The 24,035-nt window shown below is 52.8% G+C and overlaps 7 protein-coding genes across 7 annotated transcripts; 3 read left to right on the forward strand and 4 right to left on the reverse strand.

Moving 5' to 3' along the window:
- Positions 1–32: 32 nt before the first annotated feature.
- ssr3 (SWIB/MDM2 domain-containing protein) lies at positions 33–1,712 on the reverse strand (the record flags this gene model as incomplete). The annotated part of the gene is made up of 3 exons (XM_083195501.1): positions 33–548; positions 605–1,551; positions 1,628–1,712. The coding sequence occupies 3 exons, from the start codon at positions 1,710–1,712 to the stop codon at positions 33–35; spliced, it is 1,548 nt and encodes a 515-aa protein (XP_083048517.1).
- A 1,820-nt stretch (positions 1,713–3,532) lies between these two features.
- PKH1 (kinase-like domain-containing protein) lies at positions 3,533–4,737 on the reverse strand (the record flags this gene model as incomplete). The annotated part of the gene is made up of 2 exons (XM_083195502.1): positions 3,533–3,556; positions 3,646–4,737. The coding sequence occupies 2 exons, from the start codon at positions 4,735–4,737 to the stop codon at positions 3,533–3,535; spliced, it is 1,116 nt and encodes a 371-aa protein (XP_083048518.1).
- Positions 4,738–8,685: 3,948 nt separating this feature from the next.
- Positions 8,686–9,603, forward strand: ACO1O0_006107 (uncharacterized protein; the record flags this gene model as incomplete). Its single annotated transcript, XM_083195503.1, has 1 exon — positions 8,686–9,603. The coding sequence occupies one exon, from the start codon at positions 8,686–8,688 to the stop codon at positions 9,601–9,603; it is 918 nt and encodes a 305-aa protein (XP_083048519.1).
- An 864-nt stretch (positions 9,604–10,467) lies between these two features.
- ACO1O0_006108 (syntaxin) lies at positions 10,468–11,381 on the forward strand (the record flags this gene model as incomplete). The annotated part of the gene is made up of 2 exons (XM_083195504.1): positions 10,468–10,673; positions 10,769–11,381. The coding sequence occupies 2 exons, from the start codon at positions 10,468–10,470 to the stop codon at positions 11,379–11,381; spliced, it is 819 nt and encodes a 272-aa protein (XP_083048520.1).
- Positions 11,382–15,265: 3,884 nt separating this feature from the next.
- CHT4_3 (glycoside hydrolase) lies at positions 15,266–16,705 on the reverse strand (the record flags this gene model as incomplete). Its single annotated transcript, XM_083195505.1, has 4 exons — positions 15,266–16,248; positions 16,309–16,358; positions 16,410–16,508; positions 16,560–16,705. 4 exons carry the CDS (start codon positions 16,703–16,705, stop codon positions 15,266–15,268), a joined length of 1,278 nt encoding a protein of 425 aa, XP_083048521.1.
- A 3,469-nt stretch (positions 16,706–20,174) lies between these two features.
- Positions 20,175–21,722, forward strand: BET4_2 (Rab geranylgeranyltransferase BET4; the record flags this gene model as incomplete). The annotated part of the gene is made up of 4 exons (XM_083195506.1): positions 20,175–20,183; positions 20,311–20,421; positions 20,539–21,289; positions 21,343–21,722. 4 exons carry the CDS (start codon positions 20,175–20,177, stop codon positions 21,720–21,722), a joined length of 1,251 nt encoding a protein of 416 aa, XP_083048522.1.
- Positions 21,723–21,831: 109 nt separating this feature from the next.
- On the reverse strand, positions 21,832–23,431 carry ACO1O0_006111 (histidine phosphatase superfamily; the record flags this gene model as incomplete). The annotated part of the gene is made up of 2 exons (XM_083195507.1): positions 21,832–22,611; positions 22,670–23,431. 2 exons carry the CDS (start codon positions 23,429–23,431, stop codon positions 21,832–21,834), a joined length of 1,542 nt encoding a protein of 513 aa, XP_083048523.1.
- Positions 23,432–24,035: the final 604 nt, after the last annotated feature.

Consider the following 24,035-nt stretch of genomic DNA (forward strand, 5'->3'; position numbering starts at 1 on the left):
GTCCATGGCAATCGCTATCCTGATTCTAGGGTTTACCGTGGCTGCTTCGACAATAAGACGTTGACACTCTCCCGGGCATTCTGGGTGGCCCAGACGCTGTTGCTACCACCTCGTCGCCACTCATCCCCGCTGATACTATCATTACCCCCCCTGGTAGACTCTCCCATGATGATGTCAAGATCACGCTTTTGCGAGCTCAGCCAGTTTCGGACAAAATTGGCCGGGTCTTGGTGTAGGGATGTGAAGAAGGAGTGCTTAGCGTTTGAAACAGCAATAGCCTGCACAATCCTGGCTAGCTGATCGTCTAGGGACGTCACCTCCTTCAGCATCGTGGCGTACTGGGGATTGCTCAACAGAGGTTGAAGTGTTGCCCGTAAGGGATCTTCCACTGCGACTTGAACGTCATAAACGGTGGGCTGAGGGTCTTTGTGGAACTCCTCATCAACCCGGATCGTGTATGACAAACTCACAGGGGGAAGAGGGCTTAAATGCTGCGACACATACTCGCTCAACAAGGGGATATGACCAATGTCGCCGCGTCTCACAACCTACTTCAGTCAGCTTCGTTGTCGTCCAGATAGATCGTAAATCAGGGTGTCCCAACCTTCTTCAGGAGTTCATCGCAACGGAAGTTGCGCTTCTCCTCGTCCTCCTGCAGCCCTGCCAACCTGATATACTCCCAAAGCCCCATTACTGCCTCCTGCTGAGTCGCCTCCATCATGTCCACAACTTCTGCCAAGTCAGGACTAAGCTTGTAGCGTTCCGGCGTTTCGTGACGATGCAGATTGATTGTGATATTCATGTTCTCGTCCCCGTTTCTCTTGAATGTGAGCTCGTCGAAGTCGGCTGCAGCAGGCAAAGCTGTTGTGCCCTGGGTTCGCGAGCTGGTATCGGGCTTTTTCCACTCTACGGTTTGTTCGGTGCCGTTGCGGAATTTCGAGGCGTCAAAGTCAACCGTCATCGACTTGAAGAAGCTGGAGAACCGCAGCTTCAGCGGCTTTCCCGTAGCGCCTCTGTCTTTCTGGGCACTAGATACATCCTCGTCAATCTTCTTCCGATCCTCTTCATGGGACACATTCTGCTTCTGTGCAATCGCGTCGTCTCCGTCTTCCGCATCGCTATCATCGTCACCGTCGAGAAGGCGACCTTGGATTTTGACGCGGTAAGAGGCCTCCAGGTTTGGGGCGAAGTCAAACGCGTCCACATTAAGGCCATTCCCTTGCCAAACCTGGTCCTCGACTGTATTGTTGATCCAGATCCGGAGTGTCTTGTACGTCTTGGCGTTGCGATTCACGCTCTCCATGATGTCCAGGCGTTTCCGCGTCATGGTTGCGTCGATTCGTCGCTCGGCATCCCGGAGATCCTTGTATCGCTGAACGGCTTCAGGGTCGACAATGCAGTCTTCGACGCCATCAGGAAGGGTTTTATCGGTGGGCTTCCGGCTCCGTCGTTTTGCCAGTTCACTGGCCTGGGCTTGCGCCTGCTGCTGCTGCGCAATCTGTGCTTGCGTGAGCGGTACTTGAGGGTGCGGCCCTGACGACATCATCGGCCCTAGAATTCGATTCAAAGTTAGACAACCACTTGTTATATATTCGGGAAGATGCGGATGGTATGGAGGATTACTCACCGATACCACCCCGTCGCTGGTTTGGCGCATGCGGTGACCGCTGCGGCATTTGCTGCTGCGCGTACGCGCGGTACTGAGGCTGCATCTTACTCCAAGCTTTTGTGAGAGACAAGCAGTCTTGTGGTGATAATGGCGAGGCGCTGGCGTGGGCACATACGATTGTACGATAAAGAACTTGGGCGTGTCGCGTCGCAAGTTGAGATCCTGGAACCAAAGGGATTCGATCACGTGATTCTCCACCTAACATCGGCAACACCAACATGGCATTCCTGAACAGAGGAGATATTGACAACTCCAAAAATGATTTTAGCATTGGGTTGCTACTATTTGTGATTGGATTGAAGCCCATTGTTCATGCTCAATTACTCGCAACTATCCATACCGTGTAGTGGGAAAAAAAAATGTCAAATGTGTTTGAATAACTAGGTAGGCAAATCCTTCAATTTGCTTGCCTCGCTTTGGTCGCGATGAGCAAACACCTTGGCCTGTCTTAGCCGGTATATCAACAGAACCATTGGCTCCATCTAGCTTACAGAGCACCGATATATATCTTAAACAGTGATAGTCTGCCTGAATTCTCTGTCTTGAACTTCTCTGTTCTTTTTCTTGATGTTCGAAGGCTGTAATGCTCGAATGACCCAACTACTCTACAAAAAATGAATCTTCGAACAAACTATCCGACCCGGACTCTGTTCAGGTTGCAGAAAGCTCTGCATCTCTAGGCAATTAAAGCCCAGCACAGACATGAAATAAGATGGAACGGCGTGGGAAAGCATAGGAGTCGATGATCTGGTTGCTGCAGTCATCCTTAAGAAGTGAGTGGCAATCGAGGTCCAACCCTCGGCCATCGCTAGTGCACAACGCCATCGTCCCATGCTGAGAGGAAATCAAGATGCAACAAGAAAAAAAAGCCCGCCCCGTGATGCAAGAATCGAAAGTCCCAAATGTGCGCCTCGCTACTAATGCCCATCATCGCACTGGGCACGACCTTAACATCTCGGTCTCGACGTCTAGTCGAAGAGACCGAGGTCGCCCGGAAACGATCAGCAGTCAGGGGAACCAGACTTGCGGCCACACCTTGAAAAAAAAAAGTTGCTCATAAGTTGCTCTTAACAATAACCCAGTCGTCGACTTCAGAAATTCGAGTCCAACCCGTTTCGGGATTGCCTTTTGCTGAAACGGTTTCGTCTAGGCGCTGGACTTGAATCTTCGAGACTCGCCTGACTTTTACTCAGGTGGCTTCGGCCAGACCGATCGCTCGCGCCGAAACCGTCGTGATTGCCGTTGCCTCGCCCACCAAGGGTGCTGGAAGGGCTCGACATGGCTGAGGACATTTCCCCAAACCCATTATCGCTATTATATGAAGCGGTCATATTCTGAGACATGGCATAATCTCGCGCTCTCTCAACACACTCAATCCATTCCTCGGCAGAAGCACGCTTATCGTCCGAGCTGGTTGAGTTCTTCGTGTCCTCGAATGTGTAATGATAACCACCCTGCCAGACCATTAGGGTACATTCTCAATAGAATTGTAGAACAGGGGGGGGCAAGCTTACCGTGTCAACGCACCAAACGAGTTGGCCTTTCGCGTCTTGCTGCGTTCTCCAAGTACAGTCAGGAGCCATCAGAGACAGCTCTTGCTTGCTGCGTTTGTCCTCCCCACCAGCAGGGGCCAGCACAATACGGCCACTGGAGGTGACCAGAACAAGCCTCTGCCGCTTCTTGGTTGTGCTGCCACCAAAAAACCTTGCCAGCTTTTTGTGCCCGTCTTCAGAACCCTTTCCGTGTGGGCCATTCGGCAACGGTGTTGAAACCACCATCAGATCTCCGAGTCGTAGTATTCGCTCATTGTTCCTTCTCAGAACAGGTGACCACTCAATATCAAGTTGTGTTGGAGGAGGTAACTCAGTGATGATTCGCGCTGGACGGCTGCCGCCATTTGACGGTTGTGACGATCCGGTATGTCGTGAGTGGGAAATGGGTTGAGGGACACTAGAATAGCCATTCAGTTGTATCACCGTAGGCTCCTGGGCGGGCGGGACGTAGGGGCGAAGCCGAGGCGCCTTGGTCCGCCATAGTCCCTTTCCAAAGGCCTGGCCGTCAAAGAATTCGTGATTTTTGATATGCTCAATCGTAAGCCGTCGCGCAGGGTCGAGAACTAGCAGTCGCTCCACAAGATCCCGAGCTGCTGCAGGGAATCCAGGAGGATATTCATATTCCAGATTCACAATCTTCTGGAACGTCAGGTATTCGCTTCCTGCCTTAAAGGGCGGTCGCCCCGCCAGCAGTTGATAGATTATGCATCCAAAAGCCCACAAGTCACTAGCTTTGCACGCGCTTTTGTTTGTAAGGAGCTCCGGGCTCACGTACTCGGCGGTCCCCACAAACGACGCAGCACGACCATCATCCTCTACCTCGTGTCTCCCAGGATCGGGCACACCCCTATCAGTAGAGTCCTGGGACTTGATATCTCGTGGATCTTTCAGAAGCTTCGCGGTGCCAAAGTCTGTAATCTTGACGTGCATTTGGTCGTCGAGAAGAACGTTCTCGGGCTTGAGGTCTCGATGTATGACACCGCGCGAGTGCATGTAGTCTATCGCGTCTAGGATCTGGGCACCATAAAATCGTGTGCACTCGACATCAAACGTCCCAGTCTTTTTTAAAACGCCAAGAAGCTCGCCTCCGTTGCAAAGATCCAAAACGTAGTATAGAGATGTCTCGTCCTGGAAGGTGTAGTAAAGTCGAACGACGCCGGGATGTTCCGTCAATCGGTTCAGGGTGTTCTTCTCGATGTTGACGTATTTGATCTTCTTCTCCTTGATGATGTGTCGCTTTTCGAGGACCTTGATGGCATATTCCTTCAGGGTCTGGCGATCAGTGGCCAGATAGACAGAGCTATAGGAACCCTCGCCTAACACACGGCCGAACGAGAAGTCGCGAACACCTTTCTTGACTTGTCGGACCACAGTACGGCCACTCGCATCAACCTCTCGCCGGACACCAACCGCAGCACCGCGATCTTGCCACTCTGCACTGGTGGTGGGGACAGGGGCATCGCCGGCATATGGGACGTGAGATCCGGCTGATTTAGAGTTATACCCTCCACCCATACCCCTAGAGCTTCCTCGAGATGGAAGAGCGGCACCGCCCGTTGCTACAGGAGCTTGTCGGGATGAGGCATATGCATGGGGAGAGTCTTTTTGGCTGGGGTGGCGTGAAGGATAGGGCGAGGCAGAGGATTCAGTCCTGCTGGGCGGGTCATGAGGGAATCTCGATAATTCAGGCTGAGAACGATTCATGGGCTGATGTTGGGGACCAGAAGACTGTTGCTCGTCAGGGTGTGGTTTCGAGAAAACCTCGCTGTCGCTTGCTGATGCAACTGGTGCGGTCGATGTGGCCGTGGCCGGGTTCGTGGTATCGGGGTTGGAAGCAGTCGACGACGGTTGGGCGGCATCGTCAAGATTAGCTATTCGCAGACCACCCAGAGCCTGCGAGAGGCTTAGGTCCCCATTCATAATGTTGCTGGTGAAGCGGAGCTCGGGGGAACTCCTGTCGGGCGATGGGCTGACAGCCGAGTCCGACGACGACGGGGAGATGCGGAGGAGGATAAAGAGTCGGTCACATGAGGTGCATTGGTTCTGAGAGATCCACGCTCAGACGAAACATCATCCATCCATCAACCAAGTGTCGGAGCGGTTGCGCGGTTGGCAAATTTGCGGTAGTAATTAACCCAATGATGATGTATGATGGTCGTGAAATTGGGCGATCGACAGCTAAATGGGAGGGCCAGAGTCGGGTCCATCCAGGAAATGGCGGCGCCTTTTAGCTGGGGGTTCAGTAAGGTACCTAGGTACGGATATAGGTAATGAAGTTGGCAGCCCCGCGCTGGGAATAAGCCAACATGCCCAGATAAGCACCTCACATGGACCTCACATTTCCATGCCCAAGGTAACTACGAGTGCTACTAGTAGTAGTAGTACCCATATATTACTTCAAGTATCCGCAAAGACTCTATCTGTGAGCGAGTTTATTACGAACATTGTGAATTTAGGACAAGGGCCTAGATCCGCGTTCCAGTTAGTTAGATTAGGCCAAGTCAGGCCTTGATACGGAGTGTTACTTGCGGAACAATTCCACCGTACCACCAGGGCAGAACAAGCACGTAATGCGCAACTTCCAGGTTCCGTGCCACGATCATACGAACTCTGCCCACTCACTCCGCATTCACAGCCCGCGCGCGTCCTAATAATAGCTGTAGTTTCCCTGCAGATGACTTCCTATCATTGTCATACGAGGGGCATTTTGCCCAGATAAGTCCACTTTGCATCGTTCTCGACCAGGAAGCATCTGCAAGCCAAGACTCCCACACGTATTTACTATGTACTCGTACTACTTGCCTAGGACAGCCCTGACACTGCCACAGAGATCTAGTTTGGCTTTGCCAAGCAGCACCATCGTGGAGGTTTAGCCAGTGAGGACTCCTCGGGTAATGCGGAATACTAGTAGTGGGCAAATGATACCAACTTACCACGCAAAGAGCCACGGCCACCCGTGGGGTGTTTTGGCCCAGTTTACGTTGACAAGAACTACCACCCTGTATACTGTATTCGGACAGAGGAGGAGCTCTAGGGCACCTGCCGCCTTCTTGAGAATCTAGCCCCCGTCGCCTCTATTAGTATTTGACCCGACTCACCCCAGCTAGGTACTCCATGGTCTTTCTGCTATATTGTACCCTTCATCTGTTTCCCGTCTCCAGCTTCGAAATAACCCAAAGAGGGCGTCAGGTCATCTGCCAACATGTTTAGGCTTCCACCGACAACTCTTACCTTGGTACCTGCCGAGCTCATCGATGCCAAGGATAGGCGCCGCTTCAGATACTTTCTGGGAAGAGAGTATGAAAACATAAACATTTGTGAAGATGATCCGGAAAGTGATGGAACAGATCACAGTCAAAATGGGCTTAAACACGAGTCACGCAACACCATAACGGGTGGCAGCCAAGGAGTTCCCTCTCCAGCTACGGGGGAAGTATCTCGACCACACGATCCTATTGATATATCCTACATGGACGCATCTCTGCTAGAGTCTGCAAGTCGTTCAGGTATTGAGCTCGCGCCCCAACGATTGCTACCTAGTACAACGATAAAACTGACTACCATCGAGCAATTCGCGAAGCTTCAGCTGCCGTTGCAGAGATGAATGCGGGAAACAACACTAGTAGCTGGCAACCACGTCTCGACCATGGGCTCCGGCAAAGATTACCTATGGCGGCTTTTATACCGCCTGTGTTGGCTCCGCTATTCCCAACTTCTTTGCAAGCAATAAATGTGAGTATACGATTTCATCCTGGCCTACATGTGCTAGACGGAATTGCCCAAATCACCGGGCCGACACCGTCGAACTACTCCGGTAGTGCGGTCTGTGGGAGAAATGGGACATGGCGGTCCTATGTTCTGCTTATTCCTGCATTCAGGCCAAAGGACAGAAGGAAGCCGGCAGACGGGGTTTGGACAGAACTAATCCGCATATTCCCTACAGTCGGTCCCGGCCCGTGAACCCCACCTACACCCGACACCATTACCGAATGAGACCAGTGGGTTATGGACAGGCGAATTATCTCAACGGCCGGCCTCGCCGCGTGCAACACTCGTGTCCATATATGATGGTTTAATGCAGCTTTCGATGCAACCTCAAACGTCCGGAGAGCTTCCCGAATCCCGGCATCGCAGCAGGCTGGAGGGAACCCAGACAGCGCCCGAGCCCCGAAGGAGATCAGATCCCACCAATCCTTTGTTTATTCGGAGAAGTCGCCGATCACAGAGTCCGCAGGGGATGCGTGGAATGGTTTGAAGGGTTGCTTGGAGGCATTGAAAACACGGATGACGAGTCTCTCCACTACCTAGTTAGGTGGCCGATCCCGGACGAGTGTGCTCGCAATGACGTGCCAGAGAGTTGTCATCATTTTTAGTAGCTCATTGTGCGCAACAGAGCATATTCATGACACACAGGCCGATTATTTTGTAAGAATTCCATGGTTACCCGGGCCCCATCGATGGCCTCCTCATTCGTGCTTCGTGAAATGCCGCTTCAGAAGAGTACTCGTACGAGGACCAATTAGATGGGAGATCTTGACTGGAATCTCCCTGAAGTGCGTGGTGGGGACAGGGCTAAACTTCGGGCCTTGTACTACTACGGCGCACGGCATGTGCGGAATGTCCGAAGAGGGCGTGAGGCAAGCAGCGCTGATCCCTGCTCCTACGCGGAAGCCTGCGGCTGATAGGATAAGACACCACGGTGACTTGCAGCGAATGAGGCGTGGGATGTCACACTGTACCCACCCGTAGCCCTGTTGGTCACGCGGGACTGTTCTTCTGTTAGAAGAAACCTGAAATTCTATGGATAGTTTTAACAGTTGTAAAGTCCCTAGCCTCCTGATTTCGAGCATCCTTTGTAGATCAGCTTACAGTGCGAAAGGTTCTTTACCCCGGGTTGACAGTGCACGACACAACCTATCCGACCTTCAGATGATCAGCCAGTTGCAGACCAGCGTTTGCCCTCTTCTGGCTTCTTCTTGTCTCTGTTCCCTTCTCATTCCTCTCTCCTTCTTCCTCTTCTTCTTCCTTATTAGCAAGTCTACCACACCAGGGACTCTTCATCCACACAACCATCTTTATATCCCACCATTCTCTTTATTACACATATCCTCTACCGCTATCTAGTGACCTTACTTCCCACGGCCCTCAACTGGATCCTCTTCTCACTTCATCAAGCGCCTCGTCTCCAGCCTCACTTCTTTACGGCTACGCGACTCACCTCAACCCCCGCCAATCCATCAATTGCCCACTCACGTTACGACCAAACCCTGCCCATCCTGGGCCAACCTTTACGCCACAGCAAACCCTCATAGTCTTTCTTCCAACCGCACGCCTACGACACTCAACAAGCAACCGGATCTACTTGTGGTTTGTGCCAGTAGTGACAACTAACCTCTGAACGCCTACAGTTTCCCCCATATATATTATCATAACGACGCTCTTCGCTATCTCACTTCATCGACCATGTCGTCATTCGGCCGCCACTTCTCAATCACCTCACCGGTGCTCGCAATGTCACCTCAACCCCCCCACCAAGCGCCGTTCGGCGCAGCAGGCTTTGCGCCCCAGCAATTCCCACCAAAGTCATCCTTCGGTTCCGCGGCACCACCGGCATCTTCAGCAAAGCCGCCGTTTCAAGCTCCGGCTCGCTCGGGAAGGAAGCGCTCTCGCGATGAAGCAGCTATCAATCTAGACCCGGAACTTTCTCCCCTCAGGCCTCGAGAATCTGAAAAGGACTGGATTTATGGCCCTGGAATGGTCCTCGTCAAATCCAACAATGGTTATGTCGCCGATGCGAGCAGCCAATCTGGCACTTGGCTCGAAGAAAAGAAGGCTACGGATGAGGAGAGTCACGCAAAGCAAGAGAGAGATTTTCTACCCCTTCGGAGCCATAAGTCACAACGATTGGATAGCGGTGTTAGCATCGATACTGCAACCTCCATGACGATGAAATCAGCATCGTCCGGCGCAACTACGAGCAAGCTGTCCCCCATCAACAGCGTCCCCGTCATTGACGACTTCACCCTTTACCTTGGCATCGGGTGGAGGAAACTCAGCGGCGATGAGGGCATTCAAGCCGCCGCCCGAGGATGGGCGCGGTACATTGAGAATCATTACCCGGTTACCAATGTCCACATTCGCCTTGAGAGCAAAAGTCTCCAATCGTACCTAGTCGAAGCGTCCGAAGGTTTCTTTCTGTTCGCAGAGAACCTCCGCCAAGGACGACTAGTCAGCACCAGTGTGGAGGGTGTGCTTCGCAATCTTCAGACATCGCCGCCTACTTTCGACGGCGCTGACACCCTCTCGGCATCCGACTCTCCCTCGCCTGTGGCCTCGCAACCCAAGATGCATGCCGTCGACGCCGAGATGAATATGGATTAGACATCTGGTTCCTTTCTCATTTTGCGAGAAGAGCTGCGAAAGATTCGCTCATATGGGTGCTATTTGGTGGCGTTATACTTGCTGTGCCGATGGTCTGGCTGGTGAGATGGGAATGGGTCGGCTTTGGGACATCGGAGTTTGACTTGGGCGGCGACAAGAAGGATATAATCTTGAATCGCCATGTATAATACCAATTAAGAAGAAATTGATTTATGCACGACCAGCAGTGACTTTCCATTCAAGCGCAAGACTTTGACTGTCCCGATATTACCCAAGCGCAATCGATTACAGATTATCGTGCACATGAAGGGATTGACACTACAGAGTATTATATTGTAGGAGAAGACCACCGTCCAGAAAACGCTTACGCGTCCATGTAATTGAAGCGAGATTCTAAACAGTAACGAGTACGCAGACTGGGGGTTAGGGTGGGGAGAAATTCGATGGGAATGCGACAACAGGCTGGAGCTCCCATTGGCTATGAAATGCAACTTAGAGATTGAAACATATAGGTACGGAGCACCTAGGTACTGCTACTACGGATACTTACGACCTTGCGTAGAAGATGTATCCGAATGATTTGCTAACTACTTACGGGGTACAAAGATAAGCACAAGAAGAAAACCGCCGTGTTATGGGGGGCCACAAGGTGCTGAGCTTCAGCAGGTCCGCTGAAGGCAACCTCCGTCGAGTCTGTCCTAAGGCGGGCGAGTGTAACGCGCGCCTTCAAAAGCGAGGCACAGCACACGCAGTCGCAACTTGACTTCGACCCTCCCACCCCTAATAATCGTCATCCCCATCATCCCGCACCAGCCACCCCAGGACAGCACAACTGGGCAGAGACAACAGAACCATCTGCCCGCCATGTCGAATCCAAACCAGCTGTTTCTCCTCGCTGACCACATCAAGCTGTCGCTGCTGGAGCGTCAGCGGGCCCAGACCTTGCACCTCGACGATGACGGTAACAACTCGCACGACGGCCACATTTCTCGCTCGCTCGACCAGTTCCGTGATGGGGTCGCTTCCCTAGAGCAGGAGAAGACACGTCTCGAGCAGGAAGGAGACTCTACGTATGCCACCTTGCATATTCTCTCTCGTTCCACGGTGCTGGGGATTGGGGAGCTCTACCTCGAGAGGTGCAGATGCTGACATGACCTATCTTCAGTGCCGCCTCATCCATCGCCGACTCGCTCCCCTCACTCCAGAAGCAGCTTGACGATCTAACCTCGCAATTCCACGGCTTCTCCAACCCCGCCACCAACGCGACCCTCACCAGCCCCAACGACTCCTCCCTCGCCGATGAATTCTCCCACGCCGCCTCCACCAAGGCGCTTAGCCCCGGCACCTCCGGCCGCAAGCCTAGCAAGACGGTCCGGTTCAGCGACACCCCCGCCTCGCCGTCGGAGGAGCTCTTCGGTCAATACCGCGACAACCCAGATGACAGCATGGGGTACCGCGACCAGGCCGGCCAGATGGACAACCAGCAGCTGCACCAGTATCATTCGGAGATCCTCGAGCAGCAGGACGAGCAGCTCGACCGTCTGGGCGAGTCGATTGGTCGCCAGCGTGAGCTCAGCATGCAGATTGGTGACGAGCTCGATTCCCACGTCGCCATGCTCGACGAGGTGGAAAGCGCTACCGACCGACATCAGTCACGGCTCGACCGAGCCAGCAAGGCTCTCAACAAGGTGGCGAGGAGCGCCGGCGAGAACAAGCAGATCACGTCCATTGTGGTCCTTATTATCATTCTTGTTCTCCTCATTGCAATCCTCAAATAGACTCGTCCTTGTCTAAATAGCGGTTGTGTCTCTACTGTTTGACATCGTGTGTTCTTGGGGTTGGGTGCAAGGCGCTCTGAGCATGGGACTGGCGTTTACTTATTAATCATCAGCTGGCCGGGAACACTTTATTGTATATAAAACCGTGGTCTCGTCTTGTTATTTTTCGCTTGGCTAGCGAGGGAAGACGATATATCGAATCATCGTTTAGAGTTGCGCCTGGAGGGATCTACGCTGGATCGAGTTACCACTCCAATTCATTTCCCCCAATAACCATCCTAATCTAGTCTTTGGAAATCATCTCCCCGATGAGCTACTATGTAGGGGGATCTGATTTGGCTGCAATTTTGGCTTGCTCTATTGACGCTGTTTTACTAGACCACTACACCCGATACATGCATAGACGAACGTTTGGTTGTCCCTCAGCGGATGATGTCTCCCTCTTTATCAATGCCTTCCAAACACTCTAGAATATCGCTCCTAGCAAGCGTCCCGGGGCCGCCGACCATTGACTTCCTCTCCGGTGACCAAACTTCGTGGAATTTGACGGAATTGTCACTTGCGGCTACCACAAGACATCCTTCCTGCATTATGCAGTTCGTCCCTGCGACTCTCCCGTCGACAGGACACACTGGAACCGGTATGGCGTAGAGTGCCCGCACCCCTTGATTCCATGGGATGGCGGCGATCTGCGTGCAATCCGGCCAGCTGAAGATGGCTATCCGAAATGGATGCTCTGGTATTGCATAGCCGAATGTGGCTGCTATTTCGCGCCGAGTTGTCGACCAAGTCAAAGACGTCACTTGAGCCGAAACAGCGATGGTCGCCAGTGCCGCGCCAGACCCTGTATGGAAGAAGTGGATGCATTTGTCCCTTAAACCACCTCCTGTGGCGACCAAACCTGAACTCCATGGACAAAACGCTATGGCTTTGACAGCGGCTCCGTGAACCTAACGATGCCTCTCATCTCCGCGGCCGAGGGTGCGCAGACTTCCAGCAGTCGTGCGGACCGCCCGGATTTCGGTACCATCCGTTGTCGAGGTGCCCTCGCGGGCGAGTCCAAGGTTGTGGCCATCCGCGTTTGCCCAAGCCCAGGTATTGAGGTCGCCGTTATTCTCAACCCTTTCCGTTGGGCGTCTCGGAGACAACTAGTCAAGGCTATTTCTACGGGGCCATCTAATAGGAGGCTCACCCGCCATCTTATTGACGAGGACATCGTCTACAGCAAAGAGGAAGCACAAGTCATCGTTCCCTCCAGAGGCGAAGAAGTCTCCACCTGGCGACCAGGCCAGCCCGCAAATTTGTTGAGTATGTATCGAGATCTTTGCGACGAGGGCCATGGTTCCTGGCCAGGTATCTCTTGTCACTTCCTATCCAAGAGGCCACTCAACCACATAGTAATACATGGTTCCCCTTTCGTCACCAACGATGAGTTCTTCCGTCTGAACCCTTACACCGGGATTCAACGGGTTCTTCGAAGACCGTGGCGTGCATGCTGGACGCCAACTGACGCACGAGACCCCGTATGGCTGCTGCAACTCAAATCGAGGCAGTGCATCGTACGTCGACTGCAGAACAAGAGACCCATCTACTCTGCCTACAGCTAGAATACTTCGCCGGCCTTTTTCAGAGGAGAACGACATTGAAGTGATCCATCCACCGTCGTCTGGAGCTCTGTGCGCACGGTGAGCCCCGAACGTCTCCGTCCACATGAATACATCATTGCCCAGGCCCATAGCAAGGGTTTGACAAGTGTCAGAGTATGCAAGGACAGAGCAATAAAAGTCGTTTTTTATATTCGGTGCGTCGAGGATCCTAATCACAAATTAACCCCCTATCAGCCAATGTTGACGGATAGCGATATACTTGAAAGGAGATACTGGTAACGACCTTTGGCCGGAAGGCTTAGCATGACTAGATTCTGCGAGTTGTTAGTTTCAGAACTTAATTGCGGAAGTGTATTGGACCAGACCATTTTCCTCTTTGTCATTTACCCACTCCGATCCATTCCACGAGGTCTTCAGTAGTGCATCTTGGCGGCACCCTCTACGACGCTGAGCACCACTATGTAGTGTTGCACGTCGGTCAAAGTCAAGAACTCTTCGCACGGGGTCAATAGAAAGTGCCAAAGCAATGCAGCCCTGGTATTTTTCCAAATCGTTTCGAATATCCGTCTCAGTCCCGGAATAGGGTGTTGTGAAGACCTGTGCATGCGTGCCACTACGGACAAAGTGACCGCGGCCATTATCCACAAGATTCCCCATAGAGGCGAGGCCACCAACTGTCCATACGGTACCACGACTTGCTTGCCTGTCATTGACGTGCCCATGTGCCCGACTACCAATAACCGTACCTGTTCACGCGTATTAGTGATAAATCTCGAACGCTTGGGTGTCCAACCGACCTTGAGGCCGTGGCCCGTCAGTTTGGAGAGCATCCCCCGTTGTTGTTTCGCTTTCATTCTACTCTAGCAAACGTCTATACCTCATGAAGGGGTCTGGGGAGGCGACGTTGTGTCTAAGGAGCCTCTCCGATATAGATAGAGTGTGGACTTGTCTAGTAGTTCGGTACTTCTCAGTTGTAGTGGACGCCTGGTCACGGAGAGGCACAAATCGGTCGAGCGCATGAGGGCGAAGGATAATTGGGCGCTTCGGCCGGAAAATACCGATTTCGTGTTTCCCATAGGAGAGGGAACGTGACAGCCTATTTTCCTTTGAACCCAAGGCTCGGGGGTGCGGATTGGTGGCAGCTCTAATCTTTTTGCGAAATATAGGGATCTCGTCGCTGTCAAGACTCGTTCTCGTCTGTTCGGAATCCGCCTCGGAGCCATCTATTGGTACCGAGGCATTGACGAAGTATAAAGCTGGTGGGGTTCGAGCAGGGGAGGTCTCGGGAGACTCGTCCAGAGAACCGTATCCCAAGTCAACCGGACTATCTGGGATGTCATTCTTCATGGAGACCTGTCGACTTCGGCGGCAACCTCGATGATCGTAGAGCCGTCCAAAAAACGCTAGGATGTCGTGCATTGTATATCTTCAAAGTTGTGAGTGCCGAATCCAGTCTAGCAGAATAGACATCGGTGAAACTGTCAAGCATAGCCTAGCCTCGGAGTCTCTATCAGGAGGCCTAGGCAAATGAAGGACACGGAAAGATATATTTGGCAACGATGTTTTGTGTCCAGAATAACCGACGAGCAAATTGAAAGAATGAGATGCTCATTGCAGTCGGCGCAGATGGCACTGTTGGGGGGATTGCATTACTGCTAATAGTAGTAGCTTTGTACCAGTTCTGGAAGTGGTCAGCCAATCGTCAACGCCCGACGGGGAGGAAGGTAGTACTTTTCACTGCCAGAGCAAAAATCATCTCTTGCCGAAGAAGTTAGAAGTCGTCTAGCAGCTTCCAGTAATACGTACAGGTACGTACGTAAGGTAAGTACCAGGCACTACAGGTAGGTGCTACTAGTACCTCAAGCCTTAAAAATAAGACGCAAAGGCACAGTCATCTTCCAAGAAGCAAGCAGGAGGTGGTTGAGCTGCTACTACCACAGGTAAGAGGTAATTGCAAATCACCAGGCACTCTTCTGTGGTCTTAAATACCTTGATCATGTACTAGTCCAATATATACAAGAACTTATGTGCGAAGAACTCCAAGCAATCGAAGTATGCTGTGCCTCCACGATCCTGAGATCTTATATACACGGGCACTCCCACTCGGCCGTGCCCTAGAATATCCCTCCACATTCCTCCTCTTGCTCCGCTACACCACTTCCGAGAACTTACCCATTCTTGTCATAAGCGAGGGGTATTGGCTCGGCCAAAAGTTGTGCGCGAAACTCTGTCAATTTTCCTGAAATCAGGCTTCCGCTCCAGTGGTAACCGGAAAGCTTAGGCACTCAGACCGTTCTTAATGTTGTTATAGATGGAGTTAGGGTAATCGAGGCAGTTCTCGGTCGAGTCAAGGCCACCCATGGCGTCGACGGCAGTGCTGATGAGCGACTCCTCGCCCGTCTTATCGGCAGACGCCTCCCAAAACATGCTGCCACCGAGCCCCATATCCTTGCCGTAGGCGACCTTCTGGCGGATCATGTCAGGGGTGTCAAAGGAGACCAGAGATTTGGTGGCAGCATCGTAGGACCAGGTAGCGCCAATCTCCTCGCTGTACTCAACCGTGGCGCCGTTCAGAGGCAGATCCTTGTAGTCATAGATGCCCTTCTCCCAGCTTCCCTCTCCAACACCGGTGAACGCCTTTCCGGGGCCGTCAGTGCCCTCAAAAGCGCGACCGTAGATAGGCATACCCAGAATAAGCTTCTCAGCGGGGACACCGCCCTCAATATACCCATCGATGGCGACCTTGGTGCTGAAGGGAGTAGACTGGGGTACGTCCTTGCTTGGGTAGAGGTTGGCCTGATGTCCGGTGACGTTGCTGAAGGAACCGGCATAGTCGTAGGCCATCAGGTTGACATAGTCAAGTACATTCCCAAGCTCAGCAAGCTTGAGCTTGTTGAAGTTCGAGGGACCGGCAGGCGCAGCGATAGAGAGCTCAAAGTGGTGACCGGAGGCGTACTCCTCAGAATAGGAGTCGAGCTCCTCGCGGACGCGCTCGAGCAGAAGAACCATGTTGGCAGCCTCCTCATCGTTCTCAGGGTACTCCCAGTCAATGTCAACGCCGTCGAAACCCCAGTCCTTCATGATGGTAACCGCACTCTGGGCGAACTTGGCGCGCGTCTCCTCCGTAGAGGCGGCAGCAGGGAAGTTCTCGGACCAGGTCCAGCCACCAATAGAAAGGATAACCTTGAGGGCGCGGTTATCCTTCTTGAGCTTGTATAACTGCTTGACGCAACCATAGGCATTGGTTCCCTCCTCCGTGGCTATTTCACGCTTGGTCAGCAACAATACTTTAGCGTCACATCTCCTGGGTGCAAACTTACTATCATCGGGGTAGAGGCGCTCAAGATCGGCATAGGTGTCTCCGGAATAGCTAGAAATTGTGAGATTGAGAACAATTGGGAAATGGGGCAACCGGACTTACACCTCGCCATCAGGGCGAACGTTCATGAACGAGTAGAGAAGATGAGTGATCTCGGAAGCCGGGAGGTCAGCGGGATGGTAGTTGCGGTCGTAGACACCCCTGAAGCCATGTTAGGAACATGCAAGAAAACAGAGGCTAGTGCTGACCAACCAGTTGACGAAGTAGACGGCATTGACGGGGCCATTACCGCGCTTGGAGACTTGGACAGCCTTGTGTTCGGCGCGGGGGACGGCCAACCCGGCGGCGGACTGGACAGCGGCGAGAAACGCCAGTGACTTGGACAGCAGAGACAACATCTTGGTCAGGCTGCTATTTCCTTATTGTTGTTGTTGTTGTTGTTTTTGTTGTTGTATAAGGGATCAACAAGTGTTAGTTGCAGCACCAGGCTGTTCGCAGCAAAGTAAGGAATGAAAGGAGAGGAAAGGAGTGAACTCTCTTGTTGGTGATGTCTTAGGGGAACGTGGACAAGAGGGACGGGGCGGCGACAATACTTATACAGGCTCCTCGACCGCGCACACTTACTTCCCAAGACCAGTCAAGTGGGCAATCCCATGCCACGCTGCGGCGGATTCTAGCCGACCCCATCCAATTCCTACGCCGATCCCACCGTTTTGCCTCGTGGCAACGTGCCGGTACATTCCAGAGGGCCATGTTACTCCTCGAGGGCCTCCTAGAGAGCCACGAGCCTGGTGTCAGCCAACAAGATGAGGAAGCGGAGCTAGGGAAAGCTATCCCAGTCTGGTCTGGCCAGGCTGGCCCCGTCATAGATCTGCCGCTGTAGGCCGGGATGATAGTTGATGCTAATACAAACATAGTTGCACTACCGTATCGAACTTCACTATACGGGCTTCGTGGTGGAGTGAAGGCAAAGCGAAGACCATCCAACGGGCGGGCAACGTAGCACATCACGATGCATACTCGTTGGGCCCATAGCTGTGGGCCGAGTCTCATCAGCGAGCCCCGTGTGCACATTGGCCAGTCAAAGCAGTTCCTGCGATCCGGTCATCTCTTTACATAGTAGCTTTACAGGGGCTCTGGCCCCTGGGGGACCGGATGTCCTGTACATAGTACTATGATCTCGTGGGATCTAGCCGGGCCAAGTGATATCGCCCAGAAAGGAAGGAGGGTCGGGGAGTGGTATGACTTGAAGCCGGAGCGACATCTACCTACAGTATGAATCAACCCAGTATTAACAGCATTAGACAGTGCTGGTCTGGACAGATTCATGTGAGATGCGTTCCGGATGTCAGCAGGCCACGGCCTGAGCGAATACCCAGGCCGTGGGGAAGTAGTTGTCAATAGTAGTATCGGAGAGCTAGACAAATTCCATGCGGCTATAGAACACGTTCAGGAGCCACCGTTTCAGTTGACGCCTTGGGCCAGCAGAAGACAGGATCAGGATGCAAGGCGGCGATTCCCAAACGAGTTTACCTGGATGCAAAAGAATCCCACCCCACGACCGACGGGCGTGACGTCGATCCTTAGCAAAAAGAGGCCCTGGGACGAAACTTGGAACCAAATAGACTTGGCCGCCGCAGGGGTTGGATGGGCGGCGCACCAACAACCCTATCAAAACACGACTTGGCTTGTTCATTTGCCGATAGTATGCAGGTGTCAACAAGTTGGACGCCCAACGGCCGTTAGAGACTGCCGTGAGAATCCACGAAATGTCCATGCTTGGCACGCGCCATATATGCAATCAAAGCCGGCCATCTTCATGTTGCCAAGGTGGCCGTTAGACCAAAATCACGGCTCTGTGCTCCGATAGTCTGTTCGATGCGGCCGTTCTAACGCCCTCTCACATTGATAATTACATATGTACGGATAATGTAGTGGGATAACAGACCTTGAATGTGGGGTGCCAAGGATACCCATTTCGCGGGTTCTTGCAGTGTTCCAAGACCAAACACAGGTACGGAGAAGGTGGTGTCAGGCACAACGTGTCCTGCCTATTCAAATAGCAACTTTGAATCCCATGGGATGGGAGCTGGGGCCGGCGGATGTCTCAGGGTCCACGGACAATGATTGAATAACGAATCAGGAAAACGAGTCGATACGTAGCAGCGAACAGAACGTCAGCATGTGAATCGTGTGGTATGGGGCCCGATGCGAGACAACGAGACATGTGTCGTTTGGGCGACAGAGGGCTCAAGTCCCCTGACACTGGAAACAGGGACAGACTTGGCATGTGCGCACTATCGTGGTGGCTTGGAGCGAGTCATCGAGACCTTCGAGAAGATCTGCAAATCTGCCATGTCCACGAGCTATGTCAGTGCCACGCCGATGCCTCGTGCCTCCTCCTCGGGCACTGGTGATGGTGCTGCGAGGGCTGGACGTCGGAAGGCCAGGCACGGGAGTTCGAGGCGAAGGGGGGGCTTCACGCTGTAACTACCACTTTGGGGATCGTCGCATCAAACCTCTTGCCGCCATTGTTTAGTGACGCAAGTAGTGAGACCCTGCAACGTTGCGCAGAAGGATTCTGTCAATTTACGCGCTGTGCCTGGGGTGCAGAGGCGCGTTCGAGCCGAGGACAGGCGGAGTATGCCTGCGAGGGCAATGCGACTCTATGAATTTGTGAAGGTGCAATATGGCGAGGTGTAAGGTGTGAACCCAATATATCAGAGGTTCGAGGTTCAGCAGTTGGGGTGACTTGAGATTTTCAATATCGGGTTTTGAATCTTCGATCTGGCTAGAGCCCGGTGTGCGGGGCGAGGGAATTGGAGCTTGACCCCTGTGCCTCCATCAAGGTTAGCTTAGTCCCTGAGGTAGCCAGGCAGAAGAAGTAGTGTCGGGCAGCCCGGCCTTGAGTGCAAGATATGAACATGGCCAATGCTCCATGCCTTGCAGCTGTTGCAAGCTGCATGTATAGTCAAGGCTTAGCATGCTGGGCGTGGAGGATGCCTGAGTGTTATAATGAGTTAGTACCTACCTTATGCATACGAGTACTCGCAACTACCGTGTCTTGGTCAAAGCATCTACGGATACTCGCTGTCTATTGGCAGTCCAGACCCTTGTCAACTAACTATGTGTAGTACTTTGTACATACGTACTAACTAGTTAGCACTCTTATCAGTATCCGTACGTGAAGCAAAAATACCCCCTGCAATAGCCATCTGGCCAACCTAACAGGGAGGGAACTACGTACTCGTAACACTTGATTGATAAGTGGCGCCCTTGTGCCGTACCTAGCCTTCGGGAGAATCAGGGAATACAGTAGGTACCACTAGTGCTGCTAGTAGTACTCCTAATAGCTACTACCTGATAATAATTGATGTCAAGTGCTAATAGTGAATTATATGCTAGGTAGTGCTTATTTTGCGAACGAAGTGTGCCTGGTTTTCTCCCTCATCCTCCGGTGCGGTTGATCGGGGCGTCATTATAACCAAGTACTAGTAGTAGTCGATCTCCAACATGACAACACTAAGTACCCACACATAAAAAGGGATGCGCCGATGGAAATGCGAGTAACCAGTAAAGCAACCCATTAAAGGGATAACCAGCAGGGATACACCCAAGACGGGGTGAAACAACAATGTGCATGAGGTAAGGTGGGCATGCCAATATAGGGTAGGCTACAACTGAGCAAAAAAGGACCTCGACGACACCACTGCCGTATTAGCAGTAACGTCACGTCATCTAGGTCAGGAAACCTCGATCTCAGCAAACATCAAACCAGATCAATACTTGGTCGTCCACCCATTTACCCGGAGCGTCTAGCTTCTTGCATGGAAGGCTGTAGCACTCGCTCTGAGAAACATTCTGAACATGACCAGTGTGCGTCCTTCACCCCTCAGCTTGGCCCCTCCGTTGTCAGTACCTGTTGCTTTGTGCATGCATTCTGGACCTCAAAGCATCCAAGGCACAGCCAGAGTAACATGCTGACTGACACTGTGCACACCAGCACGGCCATGGCGTAGCCCGAGCCACGCGACCGCGCACGCAGGAGCAACGCCAGATCGACCTCGACAAGATCGCCCACTATCGAACTCTCGAGGACGAGGTCCGCGAAAAGGTCCCTTCTACCCCTCTCTCAACGTAACTCTCCAACCCAACCCCTCATCCCGCGCTCACGACGCAACATCCAGCCATGGTGCCATTGCTTGGGCTTGGCTGACCTTCCCTCCCGCAGGCGAAGCAGAAGGACTACGGGCCGAGCACCTTCCAGCTCACATCGAAACTTCTCCGCCTCAACCCCGAATACTACACGGTATGGAACATTCGCCGGCGATGCGTAACGTCTGGCTTTTCGTCCGGACCATGGGATGGGTCGCCGCCCTCGAAGGCGTCCTCGAGTTCGTTACCGACCGCCACTCCACTAGCATCCTCCGACGCGCCGTTGCCGTCGTCCTCGGCCGTGACCCCGCAGTCCCGAGACTCCCCGACAGCTGGGAAGAGTGGTACGACAGCTGATGTCGCTGGTGAAGGGCGGGGCAAGCAGACTTCCAGGTCTACCTGGGAGGCCGACCTCGAAGTACTCAAATCCGAGCTACTCTTCACGGTGCCTCTCCTGATGGATTTTCCAAAATGCTACTGGATATGGAACTACCGTCTTTGGGCATTGAACCTGGCTATTGAACGCTTGGTTGTGCCGGTTGCGTGCAAGGTCTGGGAACAGGAACTCGGCCTTGTTGGCAAAATGCTAAACAAAGACCGCCGGAACTTTCACGCCTGGGGATACCGGCGCTATGTCGTGGACAGGCTTGAGAGCTCTGAGCTTTCAGGCAGGAGCCTTGTCGAACCGGAGTTCGAGTACACGACTAAAATGATACACGTGGATCTGTCCAACTTTTCGGCGTGGCACTACCGTAGCCGACTGATTCCCCGTATGCTGCGCGAGCGAGAGGCGTCGGATGATTCCCGAAAGCAGTTTCTAGAGAGCGGTAGGCATACCTTCACACCTGCTCCTCACGTGTTGCTGATTCCAGAATCGCAGAACTTGGGCTCATCCGCGAAGGGTTGAACGTGGGCCCCGAGGACCAGTCACTCTGGTTCTACCACCAGTTTCTCATCTACAACATTGTGGACACACCTGGGCCTCAGACCATAGCCCCCGCCCTCACCGATGATGAGCGCAAGTTCTATGTCCAGCAGGAAATTGACGAAGTCAATGACCTATTGGAGGACTATAAAAATATTAAATGGATTTACGAGGCACTATTCCAGTATACCCTCGCCCTGTCTCGGCTCGGAGAACCAGTTGAGAAGTCGGCAATTTCGAACAATCTCACTGCCTGGCTACACAAGTTGAGAGAGCTAGACCCCCAGCGGAGCGGTCGCTGGACCGACTTAGAAAGCCATCTCAACATGGTTTAAAGTTGCAAGGCTACGGAAGTTTGGAAAGTCTGCTGCGAACTTTGTTAATACAGCAGTATTTGGGGTATGTAAACGCGTTTGCTACCTTGTCTTCTAATACTGGGTATTCCTAATTCCGCCCTGATGCAGCGTTCCTGCACTTGCCTTTGACAAGACTCGCTTTGTTGCCGACCAAAGCATCCAGGTACTCCAACAAAGTATCCGCAGGGATCATATCCATTGTCCCTAGCTTCGGGCTGGAGGACTTGAAGACCTGCCCCCCGAAGAGCACACGTACATAGTACCTATTCTTGTTGGACGATTCTCCCCGAGAACCTCCATGTCGCTTCTTGTACAGCTCGAACACGACCTCGGCGCCCATACCCGGCCAGACCATCTTGTCTAGCTGCAACACAGATAGAAGACGCGACACTGAACCGTCATGTGCCACGTTATGAAAGTAGATTGTGTGGCGCTTGCCGTTAATGACCTCGCGGAGATGAACGGCTAGTTCAGCGACCCAAACACCGTATCCGGAAGAACTGGCGGAGAGGGAGGATTTGTTGTCACGGTAGATTTGGCTGTATTCCCAATGACCGAGCCGGTATACAGCATCTGCCATCTCCTGGGTGATGCAGGTGGTACTGTTTCTACCATCCACAAGCTTGCAAGGGAGCGGCTTGGCATGACACTGGCGAGACGAAAGGTTGTCAAAGTAGTGATCGAAGGAGGCATGGAATCCGCTGTCATCTGTAGCGACGCCCGAGATGTTATCCAGCTCGCGGAAGAGATGCTCTGCCTCATCGAGGTGGCGTTGCCACTCTTGATTATCGCTGGACTTGATCGAGTCAAAGAGCTCCTCGCTAGCGGGGCAGCTGTACTGAGGCTCCAGGCTGTCCACGTTTTCAGCCTATTGAGAGGTTAGCAATTCATGCTTGAGGTACCCTGTCAGAGAGCTGCGTTCATACTTGGACGAGGAGTGGGAAATCGCCGATGGTACCCCACATGCCGTTTATGACCATGCCTGCAACCTGGCTCGTGATGACATTGTTAGTGACGCGGTATTCGACTTTATCCGTGTAGTGGTCGTCGTCACGGTCAGGCAGGAAACCTAGGAGGCCATGGTAGACGCCGTACAGGTCCGCGCCGTGCTGCCACGAGTCATCCAAACCGCCCGGTGTGAGCTGTGGGAACTGGCAGCTGCCGATCCAGCCAGATGGGACGAAGGGATTCACCTCGGAGATGAATCCCTTCCTGTAGCCCTTGGCTGCGTCATGGCCCTCAAACGGCCGACCGTAGTAGTACAGGCCCTGGTCATCACAATTCCATTGATAGGATTCCACGGGGAAGCCGTTCCCCGAGTAAGGGGTGCGCTTGTGGTGTCGATGAATCTTACAACTGTGAATATCATATTCTTGCTTAGACTTGAGCGGGCCAAGACTCACTAGTTCGACATACTGAAGCTCGTACTCGTCGTCCGGTTTGATGTACTCTTGCTGCCTCACGTGGGGCATATTGCAGTAATTATACGTGCCATACTTGTCATCCGGCGTGTGGCTCGAGTCGAAGATGAAGTTATATACGCCGTTGCTGTGTAGCGCCTTGGTGAGATTATTCACATCTTCCCGCGCAGGCGCGTGCCACTTAGCACCGTTGTCGCCCTTGGTGCTCATGACAGGGCGCGTCAATGCCAGTCCTACAGCGGCGGCCGAGTATAGCCACGGGGCCATTGTGCCGACGATGGAGATCGTGAGGGCGAGGAGGAGAGGCGATGAGGGGGAAGGTTTGTTTATTGTTGCACTCTGACCGCAGAGTTTAAATGCGGCCATCCAGTCAGTTATAATGGGGTTGCCTGGACTGTCGCTGACTGTGGAGCCCAATAGGTGATGTGTTGGGATTCTGATGGCTTCAATGATGATGATTATGGCTGAGGGGCTCGGGTTTCTGGCGATCTTTAGCTACTACTAGTTGTAGCCTTGTCGTCGCTGGGCAACGTCACCGCGCCCCAAACTCAAAATATATCCTACAACACCCACGTGGGCGCGCGAGCTTGCTTAATAGGTATATTCTGGTTAACTTCTAGGTGGGGGATATATGCATGTCCCGGTGGACTAGGCGCGGGGAGACCCGACTTTGCAGCTGGCAGCACGATACCCATACATTCACAAACAGGGTGTATGGAGTACTTTCTCAAAATTATATATCTGCACCGGAAGTAACGACTAAAACTAGCTCCGAGTAGGCGTAACTTACTACTATGTAGCAAGCCTCACGTCGTTCACTCGTGTACCAGATTCCAGTTATTTCAAGGCATAGACGGTTACATGTGCACTT

Source organism: Amphichorda felina (genome assembly GCF_050947745.1).
Source record: "Amphichorda felina strain 45539 chromosome Unknown scaffold_6, whole genome shotgun sequence".
NCBI lineage: Eukaryota > Fungi > Ascomycota > Sordariomycetes > Hypocreales > Bionectriaceae > Amphichorda > Amphichorda felina.